Below are 17,044 nucleotides of genomic sequence, written 5' to 3'. Positions count from 1 at the left end.
GCCGTGTGTGTTACGGAGTCTGTTGTGTGTGTGTTACGGAGTCTGTTGTGTGTGTGTTACGTAATCTGGTGTGTGTGTGTGTACTGTAATCTGGTGTGTGTGTGTGTACTGTAATCTGGTGTGTGTGTGTGTACTGTAATCTGGTGTGTGTGTGTGTACTGTAATCTGGTGTGTGTGTGTGTACTGTAATCTGGTGTGTGTGTGTGTACTGTAATCTGGTGTGTGTGTGTGTACTGTAATCTGGTGTGTGTGTGTGTACTGTAATCTGTTGTGTGTGTGTGTACTGTAATCTGTTGTGTGTGTGTGTACTGTAATCTGTTGTGTGTGTGTGTACTGTAATCTGGTGTGTGTGTGTGTACTGTAATCTGTTGTGTGTGTGTGTGTTACGTAATCTGTTGTGTGTGTGTGTGTTACTGTAATCTGTTGTGTGTGTGTGTGTTACGTAATCTGTTGTGTGTGTGTGTGTTACGTAATCTGTGTGTGTGTGTGTGTTACTGTAATCTGGTGTGTGTGTGTGTACTGTAATCTGGTGTGTGTGTGTGTACTGTAATCTGGTGTGTGTGTGTGTACTGTAATCTGGTGTGTGTGTGTGTGTGTACTGTAATCTGGTGTGTGTGTGTGTACTGTAATCTGGTGTGTGTGTGTGTACTGTAATCTGGTGTGTGTGTGTGTACTGTAATCTGGTGTGTGTGTGTGTACTGTAATCTGGTGTGTGTGTGTGTACTGTAATCTGGTGTGTGTGTGTGTACTGTAATCTGGTGTGTGTGTGTGTACTGTAATCTGGTGTGTGTGTGTGTACTGTAATCTGGTGTGTGTGTGTGTACTGTAATCTGTTGTGTGTGTGTGTACTGTAATCTGGTGTGTGTGTGTGTTACGTAATCTGGTGTGTGTGTGTGTTACGTAATCTGGTGTGTGTGTGTGTGTTACGTAATCTGGTGTGTGTGTGTGTGTGTTACGTAATCTGGTGTGTGTGTGTGTGTGTTACGTAATCTGGTGTGTGTGTGTGTACTGTAATCTGGTGTGTGTGTGTGTACTGTAATCTGGTGTGTGTGTGTGTACTGTAATCTGGTGTGTGTGTGTGTTACGTAATCTGGTGTGTGTGTGTGTTACGTAATCTGGTGTGTGTGTGTGTGTTACGTAATCTGGTGTGTGTGTGTGTGTGTTACGTAATCTGGTGTGTGTGTGTGTGTGTTACTGTAATCTGGTGTGTGTGTGTGTACTGTAATCTGTGTGTGTGTGTGTACTGTAATCTGTGTGTGTGTGTGTGTGTACTGTAATCTGTGTGTGTGTGTGTGTACTGTAATCTGTGTGTGTGTGTGTGTACTGTAATCTGGTGTGTGTGTGTGTACTGTAATCTGGTGTGTGTGTGTGTACTGTAATCTGTGTGTGTGTGTGTGTACTGTAATCTGGTGTGTGTGTGTGTGTGTACTGTAATCTGGTGTGTGTGTGTGTGTGTACTGTAATCTGGTGTGTGTGTGTGTGTACTGTAATCTGGTGTGTGTGTGTGTACTGTAATCTGGTGTGTGTGTGTGTACTGTAATCTGGTGTGTGTGTGTGTACTAATCTGTGTGTGTGTGTGTGTACTGTAATCTGGTGTGTGTGTGTGTACTGTAATCTGGTGTGTGTGTGTGTACTGTAATCTGGTGTGTGTGTGTGTACTGTAATCTGGTGTGTGTGTGTGTACTGTAATCTGTGTGTGTGTGTGTACTGTAATCTGTGTGTGTGTGTGTGTGTACTGTAATCTGTGTGTGTGTGTGTACTGTAATCTGGTGTGTGTGTGTGTACTGTAATCTGGTGTGTGTGTGTGTGTACTGTAATCTGGTGTGTGTGTGTGTACTGTAATCTGGTGTGTGTGTGTGTACTGTAATCTGGTGTGTGTGTGTACTGTAATCTGGTGTGTGTGTGTACTGTAATCTGGTGTGTGTGTGTGTACTGTAATCTGGTGTGTGTGTGTGTACTGTAATCTGGTGTGTGTGTGTGTGTACTGTAATCTGTGTGTGTGTGTGTACTGTAATCTGGTGTGTGTGTGTACTGTAATCTGGTGTGTGTGTGTACTGTAATCTGGTGTGTGTGTGTGTACTGTAATCTGGTGTGTGTGTGTGTACTGTAATCTGGTGTGTGTGTGTGTACTGTAATCTGGTGTGTGTGTGTACTGTAATCTGGTGTGTGTGTGTGTACTGTAATCTGTGTGTGTGTGTGTGTGTACTGTAATCTGGTGTGTGTGTGTGTACTGTAATCTGGTGTGTGTGTGTACTGTAATCTGGTGTGTGTGTGTGTGTACTGTAATCTGGTGTGTGTGTGTGTGTACTGTAATCTGGTGTGTGTGTGTGTGTACTGTAATCTGGTGTGTGTGTGTGTACTGTAATCTGTGTGTGTGTGTGTACTGTAATCTGGTGTGTGTGTGTGTACTGTAATCTGTGTGTGTGTGTGTACTGTAATCTGGTGTGTGTGTGTACTGTAATCTGGTGTGTGTGTGTACTGTAATATGGTGTGTGTGTGTACTGTAATCTGGTGTGTGTGTGTGTACTGTAATCTGGTGTGTGTGTGTGTGTACTGTAATCTGGTGTGTGTGTGTACTGTAATCTGGTGTGTGTGTGTGTACTGTAATCTGGTGTGTGTGTGTGTACTGTAATCTGGTGTGTGTGTGTGTACTGTAATCTGGTGTGTGTGTGTGTACTGTAATCTGGTGTGTGTGTGTGTACTGTAATCTGGTGTGTGTGTGTGTACTGTAATCTGGTGTGTGTGTGTGTACTGTAATCTGTGTGTGTGTGTACTGTAATCTGGTGTGTGTGTGTACTGTAATCTGGTGTGTGTGTGTACTGTAATCTGGTGTGTGTGTGTACTGTAATCTGGTGTGTGTGTGTGTACTGTAATCTGTGTAATCTTGGTGGAGATGACATACCATTTGTTGCATCTCTGATGTTCCCTCCCACCCTTTTCCTCTCTGAAACAAAACTATTGGTATGATGAGGTCTGTCAGTTACTGTTCCCTGCTGCTAGAATCCTTATCAGTGGCCTGGTCTCTTCTTTGATCAGAGTCAGATATAAACAGATATTATTTAAATCAGTGTCGTGTGATTCAGCTGCAGTTTAATCTCCTGGCTGCATTCATACAGCTGACCCTGAACAGACGACGAGTGCCATGGAGAATGTTTAACAGCCGACCCGTGGCTTTGATACAACTAATAATGCCCTGGATATAGTTTTACCTACAATAAATAGACGCCATGGCTGGGAAAAGCTCCAAGTGCAGCATGCAGATTCAGGATGGACAGGAGAACCAGAGAGGACAGGTCAGATTCAGGATAGACAGGAGAACCAGAGAGGACAGGTCAGATTCAGGATAGACAGGAGAACCAGAGAGGACAGGTCAGATTCAGGATAGACAGGAGAACCAGAGAGGACAGGTCAGATTCAGGATAGACAGGAGAACCAGAGAGGACAGGTCAGATTCAGGATGGACAGGAGAACCAGAGAGGACAGGTCAGATTCAGGATAGACAGGAGAACCAGAGAGGACAGGTCAGAGTCAGGATAGACAGGAGAACCAGAGAGGACAGGTCAGATTCAGGATAGACAGGAGAACCAGAGAGGACAGGTCAGATTCAGGATAGACAGGAGAACCAGAGAGGACAGGTCAGATTCAGGATGGACAGGAGAACCAGAGAGGACAGGTCAGAGTCAGGATAGACAGGAGAACCAGAGAGGACAGGTCAGATTCAGGATAGACAGGAGAACCAGAGAGGACAGGTCAGATTCAGGATAGACAGGAGAACCAGAGAGGACAGGTCAGATTCAGGATAGACAGGAGAACCAGAGAGGACAGGTCAGATTCAGGATAGACAGGAGAACCAGAGAGGACAGGTCAGATTCAGGATAGACAGGAGAACCAGAGAGGACAGGTCAGATTCAGGATAGACAGGAGAACCAGAGAGGACAGGTCAGATTCAGGATAGACAGGAGAACCAGAGAGGACAGGTCAGATTCAGGATGGACAGGAGAACCAGAGAGGACAGGTCAGAGTCAGGATAGACAGGAGAACCAGAGAGGACAGGTCAGATTCAGGATAGACAGGAGAACCAGAGGACAGGTCAGATTCAGGATGGACAGGAGAACCAGAGAGGACAGGTCAGAGTCAGGATAGACAGGAGAACCAGAGAGGACAGGTCAGATTCAGGATAGACAGGAGAACCAGAGAGGACAGGTCAGATTCAGGATAGACAGGAGAACCAGAGGACAGGTCAGATTCAGGATAGACAGGAGAACCAGAGAGGACAGGTCAGATTCAGGATAGACAGGAGAACCAGAGAGGACAGGTCAGATTCAGGATAGACAGGAGAACCAGAGAGGACAGGTCAGATTCAGGATAGACAGGAGAACCAGAGGACAGGTCAGATTCAGGATGGACAGGAGAACCAGAGAGGACAGGTCAGAGTCAGGATAGACAGGAGAACCAGAGAGGACAGGTCAGATTCAGGATAGACAGGAGAACCAGAGAGGACAGGTCAGATTCAGGATAGACAGGAGAACCAGAGGACAGGTCAGAGTCAGGATAGACAGGAGAACCAGAGAGGACAGGTCAGATTCAGGATAGACAGGAGAACCAGAGAGGACAGGTCAGAGTCAGGATAGACAGGAGAACCAGAGAGGACAGGTCAGATTCAGGATAGACAGGAGAACCAGAGAGGACAGGTCAGATTCAGGATAGACAGGAGAACCAGAGAGGACAGGTCAGATTCAGGATAGACAGGAGAACCAGAGAGGACAGGTCAGAGTCAGGATGGACAGGAGAACCAGAGAGGACAGGTCAGATTCAGGATAGACAGGAGAACCAGAGAGGACAGGTCAGATTCAGGATAGACAGGAGATTTAGACATGCCAAAGAGATAACCCGACCTTAAAGAACAGGCCAGCTGAAACAAAACAGAGAGCTGACTCCAGTTGGGCTCCTCTGGAAGAGTAATACCTGGTATTACCACAGGGTGGTGCTGTACAGGAGTTGATCGAGTTCTCTTACACCCAACAGAGACTGGTTGGTTGTTAAGCAACAAAAACCAACGTGGGCGCAACTTTGGGGGCAAAACAGATGAGGTTGGCTAAGATGGTTAACCACATGTAACCTTATATATCATCTCTTGGTTAGCGAGCTAGCTAATTTTAGCCATATTAGCATTGTAATGAAATCAGTCAAAACACCTCAAAAGCTGAAACGAGCCACTTTAGATTCCCCACACGGCAGTTTCTTGTCATTCTTGCTAGCGATCTGGCCATCCAGAATCACAACAACAGGCTGACCTCTGACCCATGGAAGCGCCCACATGGTTTTCATGTCCTCGTCAGCTAATCCATCGATAGAGCCTGTGTAATGAACAGTATTTTACCTTTGAGTCTGTCAGGACTGGTAAGGCTGTCTCCTTCCGCTGTCTGGTTGTTCTGCAGGTGGGCATCTATGACCTCTGAGACAGATACATAATAGAGATCAGCCATTAGTAAGACCGTGGTCATAACTAGAGGTCGACCGATTCATTAGGGCCGATTCATTAGGGCCGATTCATTAGGGCCGATTCATTGGGGCCGATTCATTAGGTCCGATTAATTGGGGCCGATTAATTAGGGCCGATTAATTGGGGCCGATTCATTAGGGCCGATTTCAAGTTTTCATAACAAATCGAAAATCAGTCATTTTGGATGTCGTTTTGTATTTATTTTTTACACCTTTATTTAACTAGGCAAATCAGTTAAGAACACATTCTTATTTTCAATGACGGCCGAGGAACAGTGGGTTAACTGCCTGTTCAGGGGCAGAAAGACAGATTTTTTACCATGTCAGCTCAGGGATTCAATCTTGCAACTAGTCCAACGCTCTAACTACCTGCCTCACGAGGAGCCTGCCTGTTAAGCGCATGCAGTAAAAAGCCAAGGTAAGTTGCTAGCTAGCATTAGTTATATTAGTTATCACTAGTTATAACTACACATGGTTGATGATATTACTAATTTATCTAGCGTGTCCTGCGTTGAATATAATCGATGCGGTGCATATTCGCGAAAAAGGACTGCCGTTGCTCCAACGTGTACCTAAACATAAACATCAACGCCTTTCTTAAAATCAATACACAAGTATATATTATTTAAACCTGCATATTTAGTTAACATTGCCTGCTAACATGAATTTCTTATAACTAGGGAAATTGTGTCACTTCTCTTGCAACAGGGTCAGGGTATATGCAGCAGTTTGGGCCGCCTGGCTCGTTGAGGACTGTGTGAAGACTATTTCTTCATAACAAAGACAGCCAAAAAAAGCGAAAAAAGCACGATCGAAAAAAAAGCGAAAAAAGTACAATCATTGCATGACTGTACCGAACCATAAACATCAATGGCTTTCTTAAAATCAATACACAGAAGTATATATTTTTAAACCTGCATATTTAGCTAAAATAAATCCAGGTGAAATTGTGTCACTTCTCTTGCGTTCATTGCACGCAGTCAGGGTATATGCAACAGTTTGGGTCGCCTGGCTCGTTGCGAACTATTTTGCCAGAATTGTATGTAATTATGACATAACATTGAAGTTTGTGAAATGTAACAGGAATATTTAGACTGATGGATGCCACCCATTAGATAAAATACGGAACGGTTCCGTATTTAACTGAAAGAATAAACGTCTTGTTTTCGAGATGATAGTTTCCGGATTCGACCATATTAATGACCTAATGCTCGCATTTCTGTGTGTTATTATGATATAATTAAGTCTATGATTTGGTAGAGCAGTCTGACTGAGCGATGGTAGGCACCAGCAGGCTCATAAGCATTCATTCAAACAGCACTTTGGTGCGTTTTGCCAGCAACTCTGCTGTTCTTGACTTAGAGCCTATCAACTCCCAAGATTAGGCTGGTGTAGCGATGTGTTGTGAAATGGCTAGCTAGCTAGCTAGCGGGGGTGCGCGCTAATAGCGTTTCAAACGTCACTCGCTCAGACTTGGAGTAGTTGTTCCCCTTGCTCTGCATGGGTAACGCTACTTCGAGTGTGGCTGTTGTCGATGTGTTCCTGGTTTAAACCCAGGTAGGGGCGAGGAGAGGGATGGAAGCTATACTGTTACACTGGCAATACTAAAGTGCCTATAAGAACATCCAATAGTCAAAGGTATGAAATACAAATGGTAGAGAGAGAAATAGTCCTATAAATACTATATTAACTACAACCTAAAACTTCTAACCTGGGATTATTGAAGACTCGTTAAAAGGAACCACCAGCTTTCATATGTTCTCATGTTCTGAGCAAGGAACTTAAACGTTAGCTTTCTTACATGGCACATATTGCACTTTTACTTTCTTCTCCAACACTTTGTTTTTGCATTATTTAAACCAAATTGAACAGGTTTCATTATTTATTTGAGGCTAAATAGATTTTTATTGATGTATTATATTAAGTTAAAATAAGTTTTCATTCAGTATTGTTGTAATTGTCATTATTACATTTGAAAAATCGGCCGATTAATTGGTATCGCCTTTTTGGGGAGGGGGTCCTCCAATAATCGGTATCGGCGTTGAAAAATCATAATCGGTCGACCTCTAGTATTAACACCTCATATCAGTTACATTTAGGGAAAAGTATTGGAAATCAGCATACGATAAAAAAAATTGTATCTGTCCCTAATATTCTAATTTTTAGAGGAGCAAAACTCATCTCCCGACACTTATGCCAGCACATTTGTACAATCAAAATGAACTGAATGTTTCATTTGATTTTCTAATGATCAATCACTCAGTGAACATGCCTGGGCCTGAATAAATAATAATAACAAGCAGACTGACTAAACCAACCATATGGCCTCAGCCAAGTAGACCAACTAAACCAACCATATGGCCTCAGCCAAGTAGACCAACTAAACCAACCATATGGCCTCAGCCAAGTAGACTGACTAAACCAACCATATGGCCTCAGCCAAGCAGACTGACTAAACCAACCATATGGCCTCAGCCAAGTAGACCAACTAAACCAACCATATGGCCTCAGCCAAGCAGACTGACTAAACAACCATATGGCCTCAGCCAAGCAGACTGACTAAACAACCATATGGCCTCAGCCAAGTAGACCGACTAAACAAACCATATGGCCTCAGCCAAGCAGACTGACTAAACCAACCATATGGCCTCAGCCAAGCAGACTGACTAAACCAACCATATGGCCTCAGCCAAGCAGACTGACTAAACAACCATATGGCCCCAGCCAAGTAGACCAACTAAACAAACCATATGGCCTCAGCCAAGTAGCAAAACCATCGAGAACACACACATAAACACAACAAGAAAACAAACACTTACCGTCAAAGTTGGCCAGCTTGTGCAACGACGAGCCAACTGCTTCTTTCAACTGTTTCACGGCTGTAGAGGGGAGAAATTGAGGTCAAAACGTGACGATGACTGAATGGGGCACCTGTTGAGTGAGAGAAGCATCCATCTCTAGACCTCGTCTCAGGATTAGCCTCTGGCTAGCTTCTGAGCAGCATTAGTAGGTAGTTAGCTCATTTAAGAACAGCGGACCAAATAACTCGCTGTTCATCAACCAATCAGCAATAAGCAAATTTAATTTGGTGGAATGCTGGAATTCTCTCAACACAGTACCAGTCAAAGCAGTGTGATGTAAAAATGTACAGAACAATACAAACGATCGATGCAAAAACAACAGCTAGAGTCATCACTGGCAGGTAAACTAAAGTACCCAACATGCAACAGAACACAGATGTTAAAACACCCAGACAGTCCAAGAGAGGAACCACACAGTTAGGCTAATATGAAGTTAAAAAGGTGGTGTTATCATGCAGAAAACCAAAGAGTGATTGTGAATGTCTCAAAAGAAGAGGAAAAACAAGTTATGCAATTATATGAAGAAACGATATGCAAAGGAAACCATTCTGATAGCCTGCCCTGAGACGCGGTACATTCTCCTATACCAGGAAACCATTCTGATAGCCTGCCCTGAGACGCGGTACATTCTCCTATACCAGGAAACCATTCTAATAGCCTGCCCTGAGACGCGGTACATTCTCCTATACCAGGAAACCATTCTAATAGCCTGCCCTGAGACGCGGTACATTCTCCTATACCAGGAAACCATTCTAATAGCCTGCCCTGAGACACGGTACATTCTCCTATACCAGGAAACCATTCTAATAGCCTGCCCTGAGACGCGGTACATTCTCCTATACCAGGAAACCATTCTAATAGCCTGCCCTGAGACGCGGTACTTTCTCCTATACCAGGTAACCATTCTAATAGCCTGCCCTGAGACGCGGTACATTCTCCTATACCAGGAAACCATTCTAATAGCCTGCCCTGAGACGCGGTACATTCTCCTATACCAGGAAACCATTCTAATAGCCTGCCCTGAGACGCGGTACATTCTCCTATACCAGGAAACCATTCTCTGTACACTCTGGTTTCATCACGGGCAGCATTCTCCAAACCACAGTCAACTAAAGGCTTCAGTAGGACAGGAAATGGATGTCAGAAACGTCGTGGTACATGTATTCCTCCTCCGTTACACAGTAGCTCTGCGGTAAAGTTGCCCTCAGGTACAAATCTAGGATCAGCTACCCCTTCACCCAATCCTAACCTTAAACTTTTGTGGGGAAAACACAAAACTGACCAAAGATCAGCAACTGGGGGGGGGGAAATTCACCCTCAACCCCTGGGAATAATCATCCATGTAGCTCAGTTGGTAGAGCATGGCGCTTGTAACGCCAGGGTAGTGGGTTCGATTCCCGGGACCACCCATACGTAGAATGTATGCACACATGACTGTAAGTCGCTTTGGATAAAAGCGTCTGCTAAATGGCATATATTATTATTATTATCCATAATCTGAAATATCCTGATGACATTACCCTGACAGGCTGACTACTGTCAGCACATTAGAGAAAGCATTTTAACAGATCCGATTTTACACTCTCACCTAGGTCTGGCTGAACAACCGATTGGCAAACGTAGTGCAAATTGAGAAATGTGACTAAACTGAATAAAAATAATAACACTATGAAACAAAGATAAATGACAAAGAATTATATTAAAAAGCTTTAGGTCACCTCAAATGGAATTTTTTGTCAAGAAGGCAAACTCCGCTCCATCATTCGATGGCTCTTTACTATTGTAAAGTGACTGTTCCACTCGATGTCATAAGGTGAATGCACCAATTTGTAAGTCGCTCTGGATAAGAGCGTCTGCTAAATGACTTAAATGTAAATGCTCATTCATCACAAAACCGACTGATATTGCCAACAAATTAAATTATTTTTTAACTGGCAAGATTAACAAACTTAGGCTAAACATGCCAGCAACAAATGTTGACACTAAACATTCCAAGAATATCTGATCAAATTATGAAAGACAAGCATTGTCATTTTGTAAAGTCAGTGTGGAAGAGGTGAGAAAATTATTGTTGTCCATCAACAATGACAAGCCACCGGGGTCTGACAACTTGGATGGAAAATTACTGAGGATAATAGTGGACAATATTACATCTCCTATTTGCCACGTCTTCAATTTAAGCCTAGTAGAAAGTATGTGTCCTCAGGCCTGGAGGGAAGCTAAAGTCATTCCACTACCTAAGAATAGTAAAGCCCCCTTTACTGGCTCAAATAGCCGACCAATCAGCCTGTTACCAACCCTTAGTAAACTTCTGGGGAAAAAAAGGTGTTTGACCAGATACAATGCTATTTTACAGAAAACAAATTGACAACATACTTTCAGCACACTGATAGGGAAGGACATTCAACAAGCACAGCACTTACACAATCGTTTGTAATTTTATCTTTATTTAACTAGGCATGTCAGTTAAGAACAAATTCTTATTTTCAATGACAACCCACTGTTCCTAGGCTAACTACCTTGTTCTGGAGCAGATTTGTACCTTGTCAGCTCGGGGATTTGATCCAGCAACCTTTTGGCTACTGGCCCAACACTCTAACCACAAGGCTACCTGATTGGCTGAGAGAAATTTGTTAAAAAACGGTGGGGTCCATTTTGTCAGACTTCAGTGTGGCTTTTGACTTTATCGATCATAGTCTGCTTGTGGAAAAACGTATGTCTTATGGCTTTACACCCCCTGCTATATTGTAGATAAAGAGTTACCTGTCTAACAGAACAAAAATTCAGGTAGTATCAGGCATTCCCCAGGGAGTACAGGAGGGGACTGAGCACACACCCCTGGGGAACACCGTGTTGACGATCAGCGTGGTGGATGTGTTGTTACCTACTAGGTAGGGGTAAAGTGACAATGCATAGATAATAAACAGCGAATAGCAACGGGTGTCACTGCAAATAGTCTGGGTGGCCATCTGATTAACTGTTCAACAGTCTTACGACTTGGGGGTAGAAGTTATTAAGGAGCCTTTTGGAGTCCCCCAACTGGTATATAGGGCCTGGACGGCAGGAATGATGGCCCCAATGATGTACTGGGCCATACATACTACCCCCTGTAGCGCCTTGCGGTCGGAGGACGAACAGTTGCCGTACTAGGCAGTGACGCAAAATGTAAGGATGCTCTCGATGGTGCAGCTGTACGTTTTGAGGATCTGGGGACCCATGCCAAATCTTTTCAGTCTCCTGAGGGGGAATAGGTTTTGTCGTGCCCTCTTCACGACTGTCTTGGTGTGTTTGGACCATGTTAGTTTGTTGGTGATGTGGACGCTAAGGAACTTGTGGTCCTTCTGTAGCTCAGTTGGTAGAGCATGGCGCTTGTAACGCCAGGGTAGTGGGTTCGATCCCCGGGACCACCCATACGTAGAATGTATGCACACATGACTAAGTCGCTTTGGATAAAAGCGTCTGCTAAATGGCATATATACTCTCAACTTGCTCCACTACAGCCCCGTCGATGAGAATGGGGGCGTGCTCGGTCCTCCTTTTCCTGTAGTCCACAATCATCTCCTTAGTCTTGATCACGTTGAGGGATAGGTTGTTGTCCTGTCACCACCTGGCCAGGTCTCTGACCTCCTCCCTATAGGCTGTCTCATTGTTGTCTGTGATCAGGCCTACCACTGTTGTGTCGTCTGCAAACTTAATGATGGTGTTGGAGTCGTGCCTGGCTGTGCAGTCATGCGTGAACAGGGAGTACAGGAGGGGACTGAGCACCCCACACCGTGTTGAGGATCAGCGTGGCGGATGTGTTGTTACCTACCCTTACCACCTGGGGGCTGCCCATCAGGAAGTCCAGGATCCAGTTGCAGAGGGGGGTGTTTAGTCCCAGGATCCTTAGCTTAGTGATGAGCACTGAGGGCACTGTTGTCAATGAATAGCATTCTCACATTGGTGTTCCTTTTGTCCAGGTGAGAAAGGACAGTGTGGAGTGCAATAGAGATGGCATCATCTGTGGATCTGTTGGGGCGGTATGCAAATTTAAGTGGGTCTAGGGTCTCTGGGATAATGGTGTTGATGTGAGCCATTACCAACCTTTCAAAGCACTTCATGGCTACAGATGTGAGTGCTACGGATCGGTAGTTATTTAGGCAGGTTACCTTAGTGTTCTTGGGCATAGGGTCAATGGTGGTCTGCTTGAAACATGTTGGTATTACAGACTCGGTCAAGGAGATGTTGAACATGGTCAGTGAAGACACTTGCCAGTTGGTCAGCTCGGAGTATGCAGCCTGGTAATCCGTCTGGCCCTGCGGCCTTTTGAATGTTGACCTGTCTAAAGGTCTTACTCACATTGGCTACGGAGAGCGTGATCACAAAGTCATCCGGAACAGCTGATGCTCTCATGCATGTTTCAGTGTTAATTTGCCTCAAAGCGAGCATAGAAGTAATTTAGCTCATCTGCTAGGCCCATGTCACTGGGCAGCTCTCAGCTGTGCTTCACTTTGTAGTCTGTAATAGTTCGCAATACCTGTCGTGCGATGATGCCAATATCAAGTAGCCTAATGCCAAATCCATTACATTACATTTACATTTAAGTCATTTAGCAGACTCTCTTATCCAGAGCGACTTACAAATTGGTGCATTCACCTTATGACATCCGAACTACTAACGGAAGTCCAAGATGTTCTGATCAAAATCCATGTGGAATCGGGAACAAAACGACAAATAATTTACCTTTCACTCCACCAGGTGTCAATCAATATCAAAATCAGTCAAATGTATTTAGAAAGCCCTTCTCACATCAGCAGTAAGTCGAAACAAGCTTTGTCTCAGTGTGTGGCAACTCAGACCTGCTGCCTAGGCAATACTGTTCATGTTATGGTATCCAGGGAGATCCCACTTCACTGCAAAGAGATGGACAGGTTCACTGGTACCGGAAGGCCTGGCGTGACTGTAGCCGATTAGTGGTAGATCACAGAAAGGCCGTCTTGCTAGCGATAGAACACAGAGCTGTGCAGACACCAGAAGGTGCCAGAGTTTATCTGGCCTGGTTTCTCTGCCACTAGACAGTGATGTCGTGAGCTCAACTCCACTGCTCTGCAACGTGCCAACGTAAACAGTAAAGTTACTGTAATGTACAGTTACATTAGGACAGTGAGTGTAACATCCTATTCTTTCAAGAGAATACCAGTGCTGTTTACACAATAACACATTATAACCATTCCCTCTCAGTCTACATGGATGAATATATAGTTAATTCACTTCCTGTTATTTTGACCTACACAATAAAATATTAAATGGAATCCAGAGAGCATCATTAGGAACCAGTTCATCACTCTCCTTCGACACAATGTTGATTTAAACCACCCAGATTATCAGTGTTTTGTTAAAGAGATGTAGCCAACAGGAAGAGAAGGCTGTGAAGAATACAGCAAGAGACATCCCAGGTAAATAACTAAAGCCATACTACCTTCCTGTTGTTTCAGGTCGATGTCAACGTCTACGTCATTGTCTCCTGGTGGATCTCCTAGCGGTATACAGACACGAAGCGTCGCCTCAACAACCCAAAACAAGCTCAACTTACAGTAACCAGGCCTAGACCACAGTGTTTTACAGTAACCTGGCCGAGACCACAGTGTTGTACAGTAACCTGGTCTAGACCAGTGTTTTACAGTAACCTGGCCTAGACCCAAAACAAGCTCAACTTACAGTAACCTGGCCTAGACCAGTGTTTTACAGTAACCTGGCCGAGACCACAGTGTTTTACAGTAACCTGGCTGAGACCCAAAACAAGCTCAACTTACAGTAACCTGGCCTAGACCAGTGTTTTACAGTAACCAGGCCTAGACCAGTGTTTTACAGTAACCTGGCCTAGACCAGTGTTTTACAGAAACCTGGCCTAGACCACAGTGTTTTACAGTAACCTGGCCGAGACCCAAAACAAGCTCAACTTACAGTAACCTGGCCTAGACCAGTGTTTTACAGTAACCTGGCCGAGACCCAAAACAAGCTCAACTTACAGTAACCTGGCCTAGACCACAGTGTTTTACAGTAACCTGGCAGAGACCACAGTGTTTTACAGTAACCTGGCCTAGACCAGTGTTTTACAGTAACCTGGCCTAGACCAGTGTTTTACAGTAACCTGGCCTAGACCAGTGTTTTACAGTAACCTGGCCTAGACCAGTGTTTTACAGTAACCTGGCCTAGACCAGTGTTTTATAGTAACCTGGCCGAGACCCAAAACAAGCTCAACTTACAGTAACCTGGCCTAGACCACAGTGTTTTACCGTAACCTGGCCGAGACCACAGTGTTTTACAGTAACCTGGCCTAGACCAGTGTTTTACAGTAACCTGGCCGAGACCACAGTGTTTTACAGTAACCTGGCCTAGACCAGTGTTTTACAGTAACCTGGCCGAGACCCAAAACAAGCTTAACTTACAGTAACCTGGCCTAGACCAGTGTTTTACAGTAACCTGGCCGAGACCCAAAACAAGCTCAACTTACAGAAACCTGGCCTAGACCACAGTGTTTTACAGTAACCTGGCCTAGACCACAGTGTTTTACAGTAACCTGGCCTAGACCACAGTGTTTTACAGTAACCTGGCCGAGACCCAAAACAAGCTCAACTTACAGTAACCTGGCCTAGACCAGTGTTTTACAGTAACCTGGCCTAGACCAGTGTTTTACAGTAACCTGGCCTAGACCACAGTGTTTTACAGTAACCTGGCCTAGACCAGTGTTTTACAGTAACCTGGCCTAGACCACAGTGTTTTACAGTAACCAGGCCTAGACCACAGTGGTTTACAGTAACCAGGCCTAGACCACAGTGTTTTACAGTAACCAGGCCTAGACCACAGTGGTTTACAGTAACCAGGCCTAGACCACAGTGTTTTACAGTAACCAGGCCTAGACCACAGTGTTTTACAGTAACCAGGCCTAGACCACAGTGTTTTACAGTAACCTGGCCTAGACCACAGTGTTTTACAGTAACCTGGCCTAGACCAGTGTTTTACAGTAACCTGGCCTAGACCAGTGTTTTACAGTAACCTGGCCTAGACCACAGTGTTTTACAGTAACCTGGCCTAGACCACAGTGTTTTACAGTAACCTGGCCTAGACCACAGTGTTTTACAGTAACCTGGCCTAGACCACAGTGTTTTACAGTAACCTGGTCTAGACCACAGTGTTTTACAGTAACCTGGTCTAGACCACAGTGTTTTACAGTAACCTGGTCTAGACCACAGTGTTTTACAGTAACCAGTAGCTAGCGACCATTCAGCCAGAACGGATTAAAAGGTGAAAGACTGACGGACAGAACGAAGAAGACGAAGAATAACAAGCAACGGAAGGTAAGAAGCTCTGAGTCATGCCAGAGTAGAGGGGTTACGTCCCATATGGAGCCCTATTCCCTACCAGGGCCCCGGTCAAATATAGTGCACTTGGTAGGGAATAGGGTTCCATAGGAGTGATGCAGGGTTAGAAGCAGAGCACTAGCGTTAACAGACACGGTCGGCCTAGCGGATCGTCACTCACCTAAACTGTTGTTGTCCTTTATGCTTTTCTCCTGAAGCTGTTCTAACCGAACTGGAGACAACAACAACAACAACGGATTGGAGAGGACATGGACTGGAGAGACCGAAGGTCAACTTAAATTGTTCTTTGAGGACATGGACTGGAGAGACCGAAGGTCAACTTAAATTGTTCTTTGAGGACATGGACTGGAGAGACAGAAGGTCAACTTAAATTGTTCTTTGAGGACATGGACTGGAGAGACCGAAGGTCAACTTAAATTGTTCTTTGAGGACATGGACTGGAGAGACCGAAGGTCAACTTAAATTGTTCTTTGAGGACATGGACTGGAGAGACCGAAGGTCAACTTAAATTGTTCTTTGAGGACATGGACTGGAGAGACCGAAGGTCAACTTAAATTGTTCTTTGAGGACATGGACTGGAGAGACCGAAGGTCAACTTAAATTGTTCTTTGAGGACATGGACTGGAGAGACCGAAGGTCAACTTAAATTGTTCTTTGAGGACATGGACTGGAGAGACCGAAGGTCAACTTAAATTGTTCTTTGAGGACATGGACTGGAGAGACCGAAGGTCAACTTAAATTGTTCTTTGAGGACATGGACTGGAGAGACCGAAGGTCAACTTAAATTGTTCTTTGAGGACATGGACTGGAGAGACCGAAGGTCAACTTTAATTGTTCTTTGAGGACATGGACTGGAGAGACCGAAGGTCAACTTAAATTGTTCTTTGAGGACATGGACTGGAGAGACCGAAGGTCAACTTAAATTGTTCTTTGAGGACATGGACTGGAGAGACCGAAGCTCAACTTAAATTGTTCTTTGAGGACATGGACTGGAGAGACCGAAGGTCAACTTAAATTGTTCTTTGAGGACATGGACTGGAGAGACCGAAGGTCAACTTACATTGTTCTTTGAGGACATGGACTGGAGAGACCGAAGGTCAACTTAAATTGTTCTTTGAGGACATGGACTGGAGAGACCGAAGGTCAACTTAAATTGTTCTTTGAGGACATGGACTGGAGAGACCGAAGGTCAACTTAAATTGTTCTTTGAGGACATGGACTGGAGAGACCGAAGGTCAACTTAAATTGTTCTTTGAGGACATGGACTGGAGAGACCGAAAGTCAACTTAAATTGTTCTTTGAGGACATGGACTGGTAAGT

The 17,044-nt window shown here is 44.6% G+C and overlaps 1 protein-coding gene across 13 annotated transcripts in view; it reads right to left on the bottom strand.

The window, feature by feature from the left end:
• slmapa (sarcolemma associated protein a) overlaps positions 1–17,044 on the bottom strand; it is a 145,269-nt gene that overhangs the window by 54,273 nt on the left and 73,952 nt on the right. For 9 of the 13 annotated variants that reach the window (XM_046338320.1, XM_046338315.1, XM_046338316.1 and 6 more), the window contains 4 exons: positions 15,885–15,935; positions 13,822–13,878; positions 8,322–8,381; positions 5,381–5,455 (listed from right to left, as the gene is read on the bottom strand). In XM_046338320.1, coding sequence (XP_046194276.1) covers positions 5,381–5,455; positions 8,322–8,381; positions 13,822–13,878; positions 15,885–15,935 — 243 coding nt within the window. The remainder of the gene's footprint in view (positions 1–5,380; positions 5,456–8,321; positions 8,382–13,821; positions 13,879–15,884; positions 15,936–17,044) is intronic. The other 4 variants (XM_046338337.1, XM_046338343.1, XM_046338331.1 and 1 more) reach the window with 3 other exon arrangements.

Source organism: Oncorhynchus gorbuscha, linkage group LG03 (genome assembly GCF_021184085.1).
Source record: "Oncorhynchus gorbuscha isolate QuinsamMale2020 ecotype Even-year linkage group LG03, OgorEven_v1.0, whole genome shotgun sequence".
NCBI classification, from domain to species: Eukaryota; Metazoa; Chordata; class Actinopteri; order Salmoniformes; family Salmonidae; genus Oncorhynchus; species Oncorhynchus gorbuscha.
The sequence above is the reverse complement of the archived record's forward strand: the minus strand, read 5'-3'. Positions and strand labels throughout refer to the sequence as shown.